Source organism: Berghia stephanieae, chromosome 2 (genome assembly GCF_034508935.2).
Source record: "Berghia stephanieae isolate SIO BIC M18660-M18661 chromosome 2, UCSD_Bste_1.3, whole genome shotgun sequence".
Taxonomy (NCBI): Eukaryota; Metazoa; Mollusca; class Gastropoda; order Nudibranchia; family Aeolidiidae; genus Berghia; species Berghia stephanieae.
In genome coordinates, this window is record NC_088361.1 from 36,887,337 (window position 1) to 36,904,836 (window position 17,500).

General features: G+C 36.4%; 1 protein-coding gene across 3 annotated transcripts in view; it reads left to right on the forward strand.

Moving 5' to 3' along the window:
* LOC144964810 (gonadotropin-releasing hormone II receptor-like) overlaps nt 1-17,500 on the forward strand; it is a 246,296-nt gene that overhangs the window by 172,449 nt on the left and 56,347 nt on the right. For all 3 annotated transcript variants that reach the window (XM_078899448.1, XM_078899447.1, XM_078899450.1), the window contains one exon: nt 17,203-17,325. In XM_078899448.1, coding sequence (XP_078755574.1) covers nt 17,203-17,325 — 123 coding nt within the window. The remainder of the gene's footprint in view (nt 1-17,202; nt 17,326-17,500) is intronic.

A 17,500-nucleotide genomic window follows, 5' to 3' on the forward strand; every position in this document is an offset into this window, starting at 1 on the left:
CCAAAGGGCATAAGCAATTGCAATTGTCTTTTAAGCGCTATAGAAACCGGGATAAACTGCAACATCATGTGCACAGGGGATCTGAAAGACTGCTGGGCTATTCAATTGTACAGAAAATACATTGCGCTAGACGAGGGGTAATCATTTATATTTGATGCGCATTTAAAGATACAGAAACTGGGGTAAACTCTAGCCCGATAGGCCTTGCGTCTATGAATGGTCTACTTTAAATAAAACATAACTTGTATATTTTAAGATTTTGATTCCTAAACTCATGGGAAAATTCACAAGAATAAAGAGAGAGAGAGAGAGAGAGAGAGAGAGAGAGAGAGAGAGAGAGAGAGAGAGAGAGAGAGAGAGAGAGAGAGACAGAGACAGACAGAGAGAGAGAGACATATATATATATATATATATATATAGGTATATATATATATAAATTATAAAAACAAAAATCATGAAATAATAGTGCTCAACTTTAGGATAAAAGGAGCTATTTATAAACATTTGAAAGATAATTAAGATTGTTTGACTTCTTCAACGTTGTTATCGAGCGTTACTCTCATCAGGAAGTGGTAGTGAAAGTAGTGTTGTGTTTTCGTATTTTTCTAGATTCGTGTTTATACTACTTACTACTTCTACTTAGATGCCTTTCGCGTCTCGACCGAAAGATCGGGTCGCCTTGGCTGTTTCCAGTATTTCCTGTGTGAGGTGTCTCCAATATTGCCGGTCCTCTGCTAGGGTTCTCAGATTTTCAAGGTCCCCTGCCGTTATGAGACTAATGCTTTGTCCAAGTGTTGTGAGGTTTTTGTTTAGGATCACAGGGAGTGTTGTGATCGGTCTTCCTCTGAAAAGGTTCTCGTGTTTTTGGAAGTATCCCGACATGGCTTGGTTAGCTGGTATGTTTTTGTCCCTGCGTAGTATGTGACCGAAAAGTTGCCATCGTTGTTGTAAAATGTCAAGGGAGATTGGTCTTTCTTTTGTGATCTTATAGAGTGATTCATTTGAGATCTTTTTTGGGTATTTGATGTCCATACCCTTCTTAGCTGTGTGCGATGGAAGGCATCCAGATGTTCTTCTTCGGATTTTGTCAACGCCCAAGTGCCGCAGTTATACAGAAGTACCGGTTTTACAAGAGCACGGTACAGTTTCAGTTTGGTTTTTCTCTTTATTTTGTCACCTCTAATCCATACATTGGTGAGTTTACTGAGTGCGGCGTTTGATAGCTGTTTTCTTCTTTGTACATCCTCGGTGTCTCCAATTAGTGAGCCGACTTTCTTTGTTCTTTTCCATCCCTCTTTGTTCCTCGATATTGTTGTAAATTCGGTTTTATTGGCATTGACTTGGAGGTTATATTTCATGAGGGTATTTTGTATGATGTCTATATTTGCTGGTGTTGATCCAATAAAATCGACATCATCTGCATAGGCGATTTCTCTAGGGATTGCATTCTCAATATGAGTCGTTGGTTTTGGAATGACTTTTCGAACTTCTTTCAGAGCGTGTTCTAAGTATATTGTGAACAGAATCGGGCTCAGACTATCTCCTTGCGGGGTCCCGATGTTACTTTCGAACTGCGTCTGTTTTGTGGCCCCGTATATCCTTGGTTGTATCTTTGTGTTGCTGAGGAGAAATCGGATTATTCGGAGCTCGTCTTCGTCTACTATGTCTGTTAATATCTCCAAAAGTTTTCCTCTGTCGATCGTATCAAAGGCTGCGGACATATCGATTCCGGTTATTGTTATGGATATGTTTTCTTTGAGTGCCTTTGCTGCCAACCATGTATGTGTCCATACAACGTCCGATGTGCTTCGGTCTTGGCGAAACCCGCTTTGGCTATGTGATAGATATTTTTCTATTTTCGGTCTAATTCTGTTGAGGACAATAGTTGACAGTCTTTTTCTTATGGTATTCAGTAATGTTATTGGGCGCAGGTTGTTTACGGGTCCTTTCGTTTTTCCTGGTTTTTGTATTGTAATTAGGACACCGCTGTTTATGTCCCAGTCTTTGTGTGTTGAGAATGTTTTGTTCATTATGTTTGCAATGCTCAGATCCAGGGAGAGGGTACCGCACTTCAGCAATTCAGCGGGAGTGTTTATGGAGATTCGTAATTACATAAAAGGTGTTTGTTTCTATGTCTGCATGAGGAAGTTAGTTCGTTTCTTCTGTTCGGTTTAGTGATGATGAAGAATTTTCTTCCAAGCAAAGGTTGCAAATCTTAGAAGAGGGGGAGTACGACTGTGCTCTGGAGATGATTTTCCATGTGATGCTGTGTTGTATGTTTTTTTCATTGAGGTTCCAAATGTGTTCGCTTAGTGTAGTAGAATGTCGTTTGTGTATGTTTCTGAAGGAATATGTATGCAGGTTGTATCTGGTTTTGAATGAACACTCGGTGAGGCCAATGTATGTTTCTTGTTTTGGTGTGTCTGGTCGTGTAACTGTGGCTTGATACATTACGTTTTGAGTCAGGCAATTGCCGTTTAGTGGGCATGTTGCCTGGGTCCTGCAGTTGCATTTTTTCTCTAGGTTGTTGCTGGGCTGAGCTGGCTGTGATAGTTTTCGGTTATTATATACTACACTAAGCGAACACATTTGGAACCTGAAAGAAAAAAAACATACAACACAGCATCACATGGAAAATCATCTCCAGAGCACAATCGTACTCCCCCTCTTCTAAGATTTGCAACCTCTGCTTGGAAGAAAAATTCGTCGTCATCACTAAACCGAACATAGCAATACTCAACAGAAGAAACGAACTAACTTCCTCATGCAGACATAGAAACAAACACCTTTTATGTAATTACGAACCTCCATTAATATGAATCTAGAAAAATACGAAAACACAACAATCTACTTTCACTTCCACTTTCTGATGAGAGCAACGCTCGATAACAACATTGTAGAAGTCAAACAATCTTAATTATCTTTAAAATGTTTATATATATATATATATGTATATATATATATATATATATATATATATATATATATATATATATATATATATATATATATATATATAGAGAGAGAGAGAGAGAGAGAGAGAGAGAAGAAGAGGAGAGAGAAAGAGAAAGAAATATATATATATATATATATATATATATATATATATATATATAGAGAGAGAGAGAGAGAGAGAGAGATAGAGAGAGAGATAGATAGATAGATAGATAGAGAGAGAGAGAGAGAGAGAGAGAGAGAGAGAGAGAGAGAGAGAGAGAGAGAGAGAGAGAATATATTCTGGGATTGAGATATAGCTATTCTTGCACTCTTGCCCTTTGGAATCTTGAATCGTTCGCAATATGCTTGTTTTCAAGGGCGCGTTATTAACCGTTGCGCGATTGATTGACAAGATGTAAGAGTGCAAGAACCTATAATATTTGGTATTGCACTAACCTGTTGGCTGCCGCACTCTTGAAAGACGTTGTATTAAAAAATTTGGCCAGAAAACTCGTCTTTTAACTATCGACGATTTAAATCACAAACTCTCAAACCTAGGAACTGGCGAAGTCCCAGGATTGAGAATTTTTGCCAAGATGCCGGTAATTTAAATCGATTGATATTTGAAGGACGAGTTTTCTGGCAAAAATTTAAAAAGCGTGTTAGTCCAGAGCAAGACAGTTAAATAGTTAATTATAATTGGTGGTTGATCACTAACTGCGGCATTCTCTTTATAGTTTACGTAATTACTAACAGATAATAGAAATGATCTTGCCCGATCTTTTCTATTAGAATATTTATTTACGAATCTCTTGAATTTTCTTACTCAACTAACAACTTATTAAGTGATCTGGCCAACTTGAAAATTGTTTAAAGTTTATTTCATTTAATAATGTAAACTTTAAAAAGAGTAGATATAGAAATACACTTTGAGTATTTTTACGCACGTTTATCATGGTTGGTGTAGCATTGAACGAGCAGCTAAACTTGTGACCGATCCTAAAAATAATAATAATAATAAAAAATAATAATAATAATAATAATAATAATAATAATAATAATAATAATAATAATAATAATAATAATAATAATAATCAAATCAACCCCCCCCCCCCAAAAAAAAAAAACAACAACAACAAACAAACAAAAACTTGAGCATCTATAAAGAGCAGTATCCACTAAACGTGCTCAAAGCGCTTCACACGGGTCCCTAGCCAACAGCAACACTTAACTTGTAGGACGAGACATGACAGCTGTGAGGCAATTCGTCAGAGACAATGCTATTAACTACCGAGTACAAAGAAACTTTTCCGACTATGCACCTTCCAGTCTTAAGGCGCGTGTCATACCACTAGACCACATAGCCGCATGACTTTTATTGAATTTTGATCGTTACTGATTTACATTGAATTAAAATAAAGGCCTTATTAGAAAAGCGCTTCTTTAACTTACAATTGATATAAATTTTACCAATTCTGGTCAATATGGTTTTAATCAGTTAACCACCGTACTCTGAAAAGACACTATTTAAAAATTTGACCATAAAACTCGTCCTTCACATACCGATCAATTTAATTGACTCTCAACATGGCAAAAACTCTCAAACCTGAGACCACGCGAAACAATGATGTTAATGGCCGGTACGTATTTTACACCTGAGTACGATGAGAAAATGTGAGATCCTTTTCCAAGGATACAATTATGCGTCGCTCAGAGCGGAACTCAAACTTGGGACCGTCCGGTCAAAACACGAGTGTCGTACTTCAAAACAAAATAGTCGCACAATATATATCTACATTCCTTTCTTGTCCGCTATGTAGTCCTATGATATGACATTAGCATTCGGAAGGCCCTGGGGCAAGCCTCGCTCGGCCCATAGTTGAGTCCTTGGAAAAAGCTTTTTACTCACATTCTCTCACTGTATCTGGCCGTTAACAGCGTTGTCTCTGTCGGAAATAAAAATTGCAATAACGTTTAACAGGCGTCTTGTCTCGTTCTACATGTTACGTGTTGCTGTTGGTCAGGGACCTTTTGTAAAGCGCTTTGAGCACGTTTAGTGGGTATTTCGCTATATAACAGCTCAAGTTTTTTTAAAACGTTACAACAAAATCAGCTTTGAACGATCAATAAAGATCACCTGAATCCCCATTTTGTCCTGCCATCTTTAAAAGCTACCCCATCCAAAAAACACCACAAGGGAATTACATAGAAATTATAGTCAGGCTTAATCATTATGTTAATAATTTATAGCACATCCTGAAGTAGCTTATCAAAAATAGAAAGCACTGTGAGGCCATTGGTTTGTAGAACAGATTCTGCTCTGGCCAACAATGGAGCCAATGGCGCTGAAAGAGTTAAGGCTCTAATCATCTCCATAAAGAAGAGAACAGTATGGTAAATAATTCAATCCTCTATTGGCGAATTAAATGTGTTACTATCAAGGGTTCTTAGCCCAGACCAATATTTTATTATTTAGGACGAGACATGGTGCCTGTTAGGCAATATTACAATTTATTCCAACAGAGACAACCCGTTAACGGCCAGATACTCATTTTATACATGAGTACGTGAGAGAATGTGAATAAAGAACATTTTGCAAGGTCTCAACTATGCGCCGTTTAGAGCGGAACTCGAGCCCTGGAACTTCCGGTCACCCCTCAAGACCACATAGTCACAACACCATACAACAAAGGGTTTATGGTCAAATGTAGTTAGGTATTAAACTCAACGTGACATGTCAAGCCAAGCTAATAAGCCGTAGGATTTTTAATAGAAACATTAGACGCTTTGTATATTTCAGTGGCGGACAAAACAGAAAGATGAATAATATAAATTTAAATAACAAATCATAATCGCGAAGTCCCTGGTTTGGGAATTTTTGATGAGAGTCGTTTAAATCGATCGATATTTGAAGGACACGTTTTCTGGCCGATTTTTAAATACGTATATTTCTAGCGCGGTAGTTAATTGGTTAAACAACATATTCATGATCGAGTGTTGATTTCGTTGTAACCTGCGTCATCAAAATATAGAAATATTTATATACCAATTTAAAATACATTGAGTTTTCCTCTGGAATTTTATAGTAAACAGAAGACATCATGAATGACTCGCAATATCAGTCTAGTAGTCTTTGTGTAGATATTCTATGGCCTTGTATTATGACACCTGCCTTTGAATCGGAGGGTCCAGGGTTCGAGCCCCGCTTTGAAGTGCGCATAGTTGAGTCTTTGGAAAAAGGCTCTTTACTCACAATCTCTCACCGTACTGGGGTGTAAAATGAGTACTTTCCGTTAACAGCGTTTTCTCTATCTGAAAAAAAAATGTAATATCGCCTAACAGGTATCATTTTTCGTCCTACATGTTGACTGTTTCTGTTGACTTTGCTTCCTTTGTAAATCGCCTTGAGCATGTTTAGTGGATATTGCGCTATATAAATATTTGAGTTTCTTCATTTGGTTTTTAAATGAAATTTTTGTTGTTATTCAAAAGAATCCGATGTAGAAATTTTATTTAAAGTCTGAAATATGGAATTTAAAATAGTCACTTTAAACGATAACGACCCTGGAGCCGAGTGTTTATGTCAAGTTTTGTCTTGATATAGCATGAAACGTACGGAAGCAATTTCATTTTAGCAATATCTATATACCAATTAAAAAGACATTAAGTTTTCCTCTGGAATGTTACAGTAAACAGAAGACATCGTGAATGACTCACAGTCTCAATCTATAATTTTGCCTGAAAAAATCCGATGTTGGAAATTGTATTTAACGTCTGAAGTGATTGAATCTAAAGTAATACTAAGCTGCTATAAGCTTTTACTGTAAAAAGTAATAAACAAAAAAATGAACATAACAGCTTCAAAAAGGAACAAATTACCAAACACGGAACGTGTCGGATTCAAACCCATTCTTCAGCTAACAGATAAAAAGAACAAAAAGAAAACATAAATAACATTATTTAAAACACAGATAGACGGCACAGAAATATTTCTCTGCCCTCTGTCTGGTTTTAAATAATGTATTTATGTTTTTATTGTTTTGTTGTTGGCTGAAGAAGTGTTTTGAGCCCGAACGTTCCATGCTTGGTATTTTGCTCTTCATTTTTAAACCGGTTATATTCATTTTTTTTATTACTTTTTGGAATGTTAAATAGTCCCTTTGAGTCATACAGACGATGGAGCCTGGGCTTATCTTAAATGCTATGGTATCATTCGGACAGAAGCAAATGCTTGCTACACTGTAGTCAGAACGCTAACTACCGATATCTGCTGGGTGGACAGAGGAGTAGGAAACAATGCAGGGTACAGCCTAGATCGATACCCTTTGCTTTAAAGTGAGTGCACGTCCAACCCACGAGATACCCAGGAGAACAGATTGTGAATTGAATCAATTTACTTTATAAGAATGAGTCATACAGTAGTAAGAATGAATCATAGAGATTCAGATTCTCAGAATACGAATATATCCCAAACCTTTTGTACTAATGCTCATTTTCAACCATGATTCAGATTTTGGCGCCTCGTTCCATTACACTTAAATGTAAGATTTATGTGGAGGGTATAACATTTCATTTTATTTGTACGCTAACCTCAACTCTATTTATGTATAAGTCCCATTTATGTTGTCTTATAAAAAGTGCAAATATTGTATTACCTAGTTAATCTTTTATAGCTAACAACTAATAAACCATAGCTTCTGTTTAGAAGAAAATATATCATAATTGGGAAGCCCGTAGACAATCCCAGTTTTAATACTTTGATCTACTTTACATTCTGTCTGGAATTCTTTTGCAACGAAAACATCGAAAATTCAATCCACCCAGGGGAATCGATTGCCTGAAATTCAATTACAAATAAATCCCTCTGCTTAAAATATTATGGACGGTCGCTATCCCTTTTTTAATCTTGTAAAACAGATGTCAGATATTGAGGAACTCAGAAGATGTCAATGACTCATTGTACGTGTGTTTTTTCACACATAAAATAGGTCATTTAAAAGTCCGTCTTTAACACCCCGATTAATGTGATTAAAATCCAAGATAGTCAACGAACATAATAAACCAGATTGACACGGGGTCCTGTCGCTCTCGGATAGTAAACATGATCAACACATATCAAAACTATTATTAGCTTTTTACAAGCAGAGGTCATTTATTATAATTCAAATAACATTTTCCCAAAAAAACTGTTAACTTTGATGCGATTTGGACCTCTAGTGTCCAACTTCGAGGTCGATCAATTAAATCGTCAGTCTGAAAATATTGCATTATGGCTTCGATGGGATTCGATACACAAATTTCAAATTGCAAAAGAGATGACTTATCCCATGCAACATCATTTCTTTCTGGTCAAAATGCTTCAAAACACCCAGCTTCTATTTGAAGGTCTGACAATCCAAATTGTTATGGGCTCGCCGTTGTAACTGAAATTCTCAAACCAAGTCAAAAAAGTCCATTACAACAATGTTAAATCAATTGTGTGCGGTCATCAGACCTGAAAATATGTGTACGTCGGCACAAAAGAAATGATATAAGAGAATAGTGAAGAATAGAGGCACTAAAAAAGAAAGCATAGAGAGTGATCAAGTTAAGTCTTCAAATTTCAGTTTAAGAAATATCACAATGTTCAATTTCTGAATGATTTGTTTAGGGAAAAAATGTCACCTTTCAAAATATCACTGAGAAATTAACCTGACAGGGACGTGGGCTGACAAATGGATCTTCAACATTTTAAGAAAAAAAAACAGAGACCCCTTTAAAGGGAAAGCCTTTTAAATAAATCTTGCTTGTCATCGACTGGTCATTTCGCGATTATTTATTCGCTTAAACCAGGAAGTAGTAATAAATCATTAACTGTTTGACTTAATTAATTTTCTATTCGTTGTTTCTGGAAACAGTTGTGCTGATACAGTTAGTAGATTTATATAACATAACGCCTTTCGCATGAGCCTCAGGGCAATATTACAATTATTATTATTATTATTATTATTATTATTATTATTATTATTATTATTATTATTATTATTATTATTATTATTATTATTATTATTATTATCATTATATTATTATTATTATTATTATTATTATTATTATTATTATTAGTAGTAGTAGTAGTAGTAGTAGTAGTAGTAGTAGTAGTAGTAGTAGTGGTAGTATTAATAGTAGTAGTAGTAGAAGTATTAGTATTAGTAGAAGTAGTACTAGTAGTAGTAGTAGTAGTAGTAGTAGTAGTAGTAGTAGTAGTAGTAGTAGTAGTAGTAGTAGTAGTAGTAGGAGTAATAGTATTAGTAGTAGTAGTAGTAGTAGTAGCAGTAGTAGTAGTTGTATATTATGTGGAATTACCTTTCCTATATTACCAAAAACAGGGAAAATTTAGATACCTTTAAAAAGAAATTGAAAACCGAATTATTTAGAAGAGCTTATTTTGACAATTAATATGCTTTATGGTTTAATTTAGGAATGTGTATGAGATGCGTTTGCGTATGTGGGTCTGAGTGCACGGGTGTATGAATGTAGGTATGTTAGTGTGTATGCTAGTTTATAAAGTCTGAGTTATTGTTAAGGGCCATAGAGCACTGTCAGAGGATTAATGGGTGCTACATTATTTTTATTATTATTATTATTATTATTATTATTATTATTATTATTATTATTATTATTATTATTATTATTATTATTATTATTATTATTATTATTATTATTATTATTATTATTATTATACTATTATTTGTAGAGTTGTGTGGTCTTGTGGTATGACACTCGCCTTTGGATCAGAAGGTCCAGGGTTCGAGATCCGTCCTAGGCAACGCATAGTTGAGTTCTTGAAAAAGGATCTTTACTCATATTCTCTCACATTACGCAGGTGTTAAATAAGTACCTATGTTAACAGCATTGTTTCTTTTGGAAGAAAATGTAATATCGTCTCATTTCTCGTCTTATAAGTTAGGTCTTGCGGTTGACTGGGGACCCGTTGAAAATCGCGTTGAGCCTTTATAGCGGATATTGCTCTATATAAATTCTTAAGTTATTCTGCATTACGTTTGCTGTTCCATATTTAAAGTATACGTCGACAATTTATGATTTTACTACCGGTGTAAGTAAAACAAAAGACAAATAAGATAAGATTCAACGCCTAACCTCTTTGGCGTCGACTATAGGGAACATGTGTGAAATGTGTTCAGCGCTGGAAGGCTGCTTTTCACAGAGCTCTTAAAATTACTTCATTTTACGGCTGTTTTAAGTGTTATTTCTATACAGGACGAATTTTATTTCATATTCAGAGGATTTCGTATGAGTTTGTGGTGCTTTTGACGAAAATTCGTGGATTTTAAACAATTAATTTAGCAATACTTTAAAGTTTTATAAAATTTTTGCAAGGATTTTATCATCTATTAAGACCATTGTTGTTTACGTTTTACGATTTTAAGGAAAAAAACAGTGAGCTATTTTAATCGTATTACAACGGTAACGATGAACACCGAGAATGAAAACACCTAATTATTGTTATAACTATTCACCCCAACACCTATGTACAATATGGCACACAATTAATAATACACCGAATTTAGAAATAGTGAACCTTTTGAGATCTATTAAATTATTCAAGGCATACAGAAAAATAACAAAAAGAGGAAATAAATGTGGAGGGAAACAAAAACAAAAACAAATAGAAGCCAAAAAAAACATCAAAAACAACTCAGTCAAATTAAAATGCAATAATTTAAATTCTACTAATAACAATCTAAAAATTCTAACAGTGAACTGTCGCAGCATTGTACGCAAAAGAGCTGAATTCTGTGCACTCATTGACAAACATGAACCAGACATTGTCTGTGGACAAGAGTCGTGGCTAAATGACAATATTAAGTCATGTGAAATCTTCCCCAAAGAATACAAGGTATTCCGAAATGACAGAAAACTACACAGAGAAGAGTCAGAAGATGAAGGAAATGAAAATGAAGACGATGAGACCAGGCGACCGGGAGGTGGAGTATTCATACTCGTTGATAGAAAGCTCACAGGCTGTGAGCAAACAAAGTTCAAAACTGACTGTGAGATAATTTGGGTAAGCGTTAAAATCCAAGGCCATAAAAACATCCTTGTTGGATCGTTCTACATGCCCCATCGAAACGAAACTGACATCGTAGAACTGCAAAAATCGCTTGAAATAATCAACTCAGAAAAAACTCCAAACCAGATGATTCTAACAGGAGACTTTAACTGTCCTGATATAAACTTGGACGGTTCAAAAACGTTGTCTGTCTGCCCACAACGTGCAATACAACAAAGCCTCATCGACATTACAGCAGGAGCGCACCTCACACAAATTCACGAAGAATGCACACGCGGTGACAATATTTTAGATCTTGTTTTCGTATCCAATCCATCACTGATCCATTCAACAACATCACAACCAGGAATATCAGATCATGCCTGCGTTGTTACTTAAACTACACTAAACCCCAATTATATGAACCAACCCCCCAAAACACGATACCTTTTCAAAAAGGCCAACTGGGCCGCACTACGAAAACGAATCGAGGGACTGTCATCAGAGATCACAGAACAGCACAAAAACGGTATGGATGTAAATGAAATGTGGAGCCATTTTCAGTCCTGCCTACTCAGTGCAATCAAGGAGTCAATTCCCCAAAAAGTACATAAAAATACAAGAACGCCGCCGTGGATGAACAGGAAAATACCAGCACTACTAAGACGAAAAAGCAAAAGCATTCAAGCGGGCTAAACTGAGCGGAACCTGGGATACATACAAATCGTTGCAGCGTCAAAGTAGGCGTGAAATAAGGCAAGCAGAATGGACGCACATTAACAATGTCATAGAAAAAGGACTTGAAACAAACAATACCAAGCCATTTTGGAACTACATAAAAAGCAAGAAAAACGATTCCATTGGTGTAGCCCCATTGAAAGAAAATGAAACCCTGTACATTAAGGGGAAGGATAAAGCAACGATCCTCTTGGATCAATTTAAATCTGTCTTTACCCATCATGATCCACACGATACAACCACCCCACCGACATCACATGGATGTGACCAATCTCTTACTAATATCAACATAAACATCTCAGGGGTTGAAAAGCTGCTGAAAAACGTCGATCCATCTAAGACGTCAGGTCCAGATAACATCCCCAACACAGTACTAAAGGAGTGTGCTGAGAGTTTGGCCCCCTCATTATGCATAATTTTCCAAAAATCGGTCGACACCGGGATGCTCCCTCATAACTGGCTGAAGGCAAACATTGCACCTGTATTAAAAAAGGCAACAAAAATAAAGCAGAGAACTACCGTCCAATCTCACTGACGTCTGTAATATCCAAACTATTAGAACATATAATCTGTAAGAACATGATGAACCACTTTGAGAACAATGACATCCTAACTGACCTGAACCACTGGTTTCGCAAAGGATACTCATGTGAAAGCCAACTCCTAATAACTGTAAACGACCTGTTGAGACTCCCGAATGCCAACACTCAGGCAGACATCGGCATCCTCGACTTTTCCAAAGCATTTGATACTGTGCCCCACCAAAAACTCCTGCAGAAACTAGAAAATTACGGAATTCGTGGCTCTTTACACACATGGCTTTGTAATTTCCTCACAAAACGTACCATGAAAATAGTCCTAGACGGCAGGTCATCAGATGAATGTCCAGTCATATCAGGAGTACCACAGGGAACGGTGCTAGGACCCATACTATTTCTCTGTTTCATCAATGACCTACCTCTACGAGTAAAATCTCAGATTAGGTTATTCGCCGATGACTGTCTAATATACCGACCAATAAAATCTGCAAATGATCAAAAATTGCTACAAGAGGACTTGAATAGTCTCGAACAGTGGGCTAATGATTGGGGAATGAAATTTAACGCAAACAAATGCTACATCCTCAGCACAGCTAAAAAGTACAATGAGACTTACAAGTTAAACAACACCGTCCTGAAACAAGTCGACGATAACCCATACCTTGGCATCACCTTCTCAAAGGATTTGAAATGGGGGAAACACATTAACAAAATAACCCAAAAGGCAAGCTGCACCCTCGCGTTTCTCCGCCGAAATCTTAGCTACGCCCCAACGTCATGCAAACAAAACGCCTACCTCGCACTTGTGAGATCACAATTGGAATACGGAGCAGTTGCCTGGGACCCCTACCTGAAAGACGATTTTCAAAAACTTGAGAGAGTCCAGAGACAAGGCGCCCGGTTCATAACTGGGAACTATAAGAGCAGAACTCCAGGATGCATGACAAAAATGTTAGAAGAAAGAAATCTCATCAGCCTCCAACAAAGAAGTTAAGAAACCCGTCTGTCATTCATGTTCAAGATAATAGCAGATCAAATACCATCAATAAAGGCAGACTCCTTTTTTACGCCACGACCAAACAAAAGAGAAATCCGAGCACTCACTTTCGCCAACCACATAACCGAAAACCCCATTGACAGATACGCCACAAACAATTCGAACTGCTTCAAAATCCCACAGACAAGAACACAAAACTCCAGAAATTCTTTTTTCATTAGAACTATCTCGGAGTGGAATGGGCTGGATGAACTGATCATCATGGCACCACACCTAAACGATTTCAAGGCCCGACTGACATGGGCCCGCGCCCAATGAGAACGCCGCTCAAATACAACCAGACCATTGGTTTCTTCAGCGCCAACCATACAGATACAGAATGATCATTATTTTGAGACGTATGCATCATTTCAAACGGCATGGTACTCATTTTAATTGAGCAAAATGAGATAATGTGTGTGAAGAGCCTTCCCAAAGACACAATTATGGTGCCATCCATTCATTGAAGTCCCAGGTTTGAGAGTGTTTGTTTGTCACGAAATGGGAGTCATATAAATTATTCGATAGTTGAAGGACGAGTTTTCTGGCCAAAAGTTTAAAAACGTATTGGGTTTTATTTTTTTAGTGTAGGTTAAGAGAGCTGTCAAGATCTCTGACCTCTCTATAGTAGCTAGAGCAGTTAGATCTGGAGGAAAGTACTTTACATAGACTAACATTCCATCCAAAGTGTATCAAGCAACTGTTTCAGACTGCTTCTCGCTACATAAATCGAGACAATTGTTAGTATTCTAATGACTACTAGTACCTAATGAACTGTATCTTTCACTCAAGTTTGCTTTCATTTATTTAGTCTTAACAAGTGAACTGCCGTACTATGGGAAAAAAACCCAAACAAACCAGTATATAGAAATTGGCTAGGAAACTTCTCAAAATTCTCAAACTTGGAAATTCACAAAGTCCCAGGTTCGAAAGTTTTTTTTCAAGGTGAGGATCATTTATATCTATCGATATTTGAAGGAAGGGTTTTCTGTCCAAATGTTTAAATATGTGTTGTTATTTTTCCAGAGTACCGCGGTTAATTGGCTAATCCTTGTTGACAAAGCAAGACATTGTAGTTGAATGACATGTCATGGTATCAAATTATTGATGTTAACAGAGGCAAGAATACAAGAATAAGCTAGGACCCCTTGGGTATTTTGCCAACGACAGTCTCATCAGCCATGTAACAACAGAGTACTGGGCCTAGCAGGGGACTGCGATAATGACTTGGGTTGTTGCGGGCTTAGACGTCTTAAATACGTGCTTACTGGCCTAAAGGATAATAATAATAATAATAATAATAATAATAATAATAATAATAATAATAATAATAATAATAATAATAATAATAATAATAATAATAATAATAATATACTTTTCAGTTGCTGATTTGTGTTATAAAATCATTATATTATAACTGGCAATGCATATTTATATATAGAGCTATTTCACTATAGGCCTGGCGAAGAGAGTCAATCTATGATGTCACGGGTTCAGAGCGGGACTCGAACCTTGGACCATCCTATCTAAAGGCGAGTGTCATATCACTGGACCACATAGCCGCACAAACGTTTGACAATCTAATAAAACTTGAATTCATCGTAAGAAATATAAAAATTTGGTAACATTCATTTGAAGAGAATGAATATACCCAAAAACTAAAAATTTAAATTTCTTTTCTGTTTAGATAGTTAAAAATCCCTTTTTTTTTGGTCATTTTCCCACGATACTATATTGAGACCATTGAGACGGGTGGTCACAGTTTAAATTGCCGCAACATAATAATTACTCTTTTGGATACGTCTGAGGGCTAACCCACACCGGAGACTGACTCCGACGACCCGGCACTGACATCCTCTGCCGTCTTCCGGGTGGGAGACGTCGGGCACGGACAAAATACAAAGAATTAATAGAAGAGCCGCAAGACCAACCCATACCAAACACCCGAAGTCCTCTGCCGCTTTTTTATTTGGAGCCCAAATCCGGCCCTCAGAAGTCCATGTCTTTTTCTTTTTTTTTCTTTTGGTACCACCCCCCCCCCCCCCCCCCCCCCCCCCACCCCATCCCATCCCCCTGGTGCATCAATAAATAGACCTTTGCAATATGTTTTTCATCGAGTACAGAGTAGAGCTGGGATTACCCGCCCAAATCATTACCCGGGTAATACCCGGGTAGTGGTCTGATTACCCGGGTACCCGCGGGTACCCGTGGCAGGGGTGACTTTTTGGAATTTATTTATTATTTATTACAACAAATGAAACGAAACTGAAGTAAGTAACAAGGATAATTAACTACAATGAAACAAAAAACAAACAAACAAACCTGAGATTCCTTTAAAAGATAAGAACTAAATATAGTCTTAATCTGTTGATTCCAAAATAGAATCAAATGTGTGTTAACAAATAAAAAAAAATAATTTAAAAAATCAATGTAATTATCGTAAATTCTTGGAATTCTAAGAGTAGTTTCGATTTCAGTACTGTTTCCTAATTGATTGTTTCGTTTGAAATCAAAACCGGCAAGAGAGTGAGAAAACAATATGAGAACACGACATTTGTCTTTCTTATGAAGGATGTTAAAGCTTGTTACAGGAAAAAATAATATAATATGGAGTATGATGAGGATGGTGACGGTGTTATAGGGCGTGTTGAAAGTGAAGGATGGTTACGGAAATACTAGGAAGGTTGTTGTGATGATAATGATGATGATGATGATGATGATGATGATGATGATGATGATGTTGTTGTTGTTGTTGTTGTTGTTGATGACGATGATGGTGACGATGACTACGATGTTACTAGTGTGCATGTGTGTGAGTGTGTATATATATCAATATATTATGTTCTGTATGTTCTTTTTAATATTGTATTGTTATAAAGGTGTGACCAAATGACAAATTGCCACTATTTTGGGGACAATAAAGACATATTATTATTATTATTATTATTATTATATTATTATTATTATTATTATTATTATTATTATTATTATTATTATTTATTATTATTATTATTATTATTATTATTATTTTTATTATTATTATCATTATTATTATCACAACCGTGAATTTATTTTTTGAGCAATGCATCAAATGAATTTATATCTATTCGAAAATAGTTCACAAGTTTTTCTTTGCCCTTGAGCAATTTTGGGGAAAGAGATGGTGGAACTCGCCAAACATTGCTCGTAGTTGTTGAATGGGGTAAACCCAGAATCGTCTTTGTTTATTTCTTTTTCTTCTTCTTAATCACAATAACAACTTCCTCCTGCTACACTTCATTTGTAAAAATAAAATAAAAGACGGCAGTGTCATTCCGTCAGGTTCCGCATAGTTGAGCCCCTGGAGAAGGCTCTTTACTCACATTCTCTCACCGTACTCAGATGTAGAATGAGAACCTGGCCGTTAACAGCGTTGTCTCTGTCCGAAAAAAATTGTAACATCGCCTAACAGGCGTCATGTCCCGTCCTTAATGTTAAATGTTGCTGTTGGCCAGGGACTCCTTTTATAGCGCTTTGAGCACATTTAGTGGATATTTCTCTATATAAAAGCTCAATTTTTTAAAGCAATCGATGTGTTTATCTAATAAGTTTGATTCTCCTGACTAGTATGTCACTTTATTCAGTAATGAATAGGCCAACTTGTCAAGACCATTTCCAAAACATATCAGTATTTTATGATTATAATAAACAATATAGGTATGTGGTTACGATTATGAAAAGAAATTGCGAGATTTGAAATTCTGGTGCAATTGAATGAAAGGAAATATATTAGATACCGCATTTATATAGATAGAGATTATCGTCATTTGATCACTTTGTCCACGTCTCAAGTTTGTCAACTTGCATCTTTCCTATATTTTGTTTACAATGCATTTTACCATTAATGAATTTATCTCCCACAGATCAGTTGTCAGGGCCAGATTTTTCCAAATCAAGAGGGAGTGAGGGGCCTACCTTAAGGAGGTCCGGGGTTGGCAATATAGAACGGGCCCGAATGCGAACGCTTAAAATGACTCTTGTTATAGGTAAGGTCACCTCTATCTCCTACATCATCATCATCATCATCATCACCACTATAACAACGATAACCATCAACATGACCATCACCATCATCACCACGACAACCACCATGTTCATCACGACTACATCCATCATCGTCATCACAACCACCACCATCTTTACAATAACAACATCTTTCAC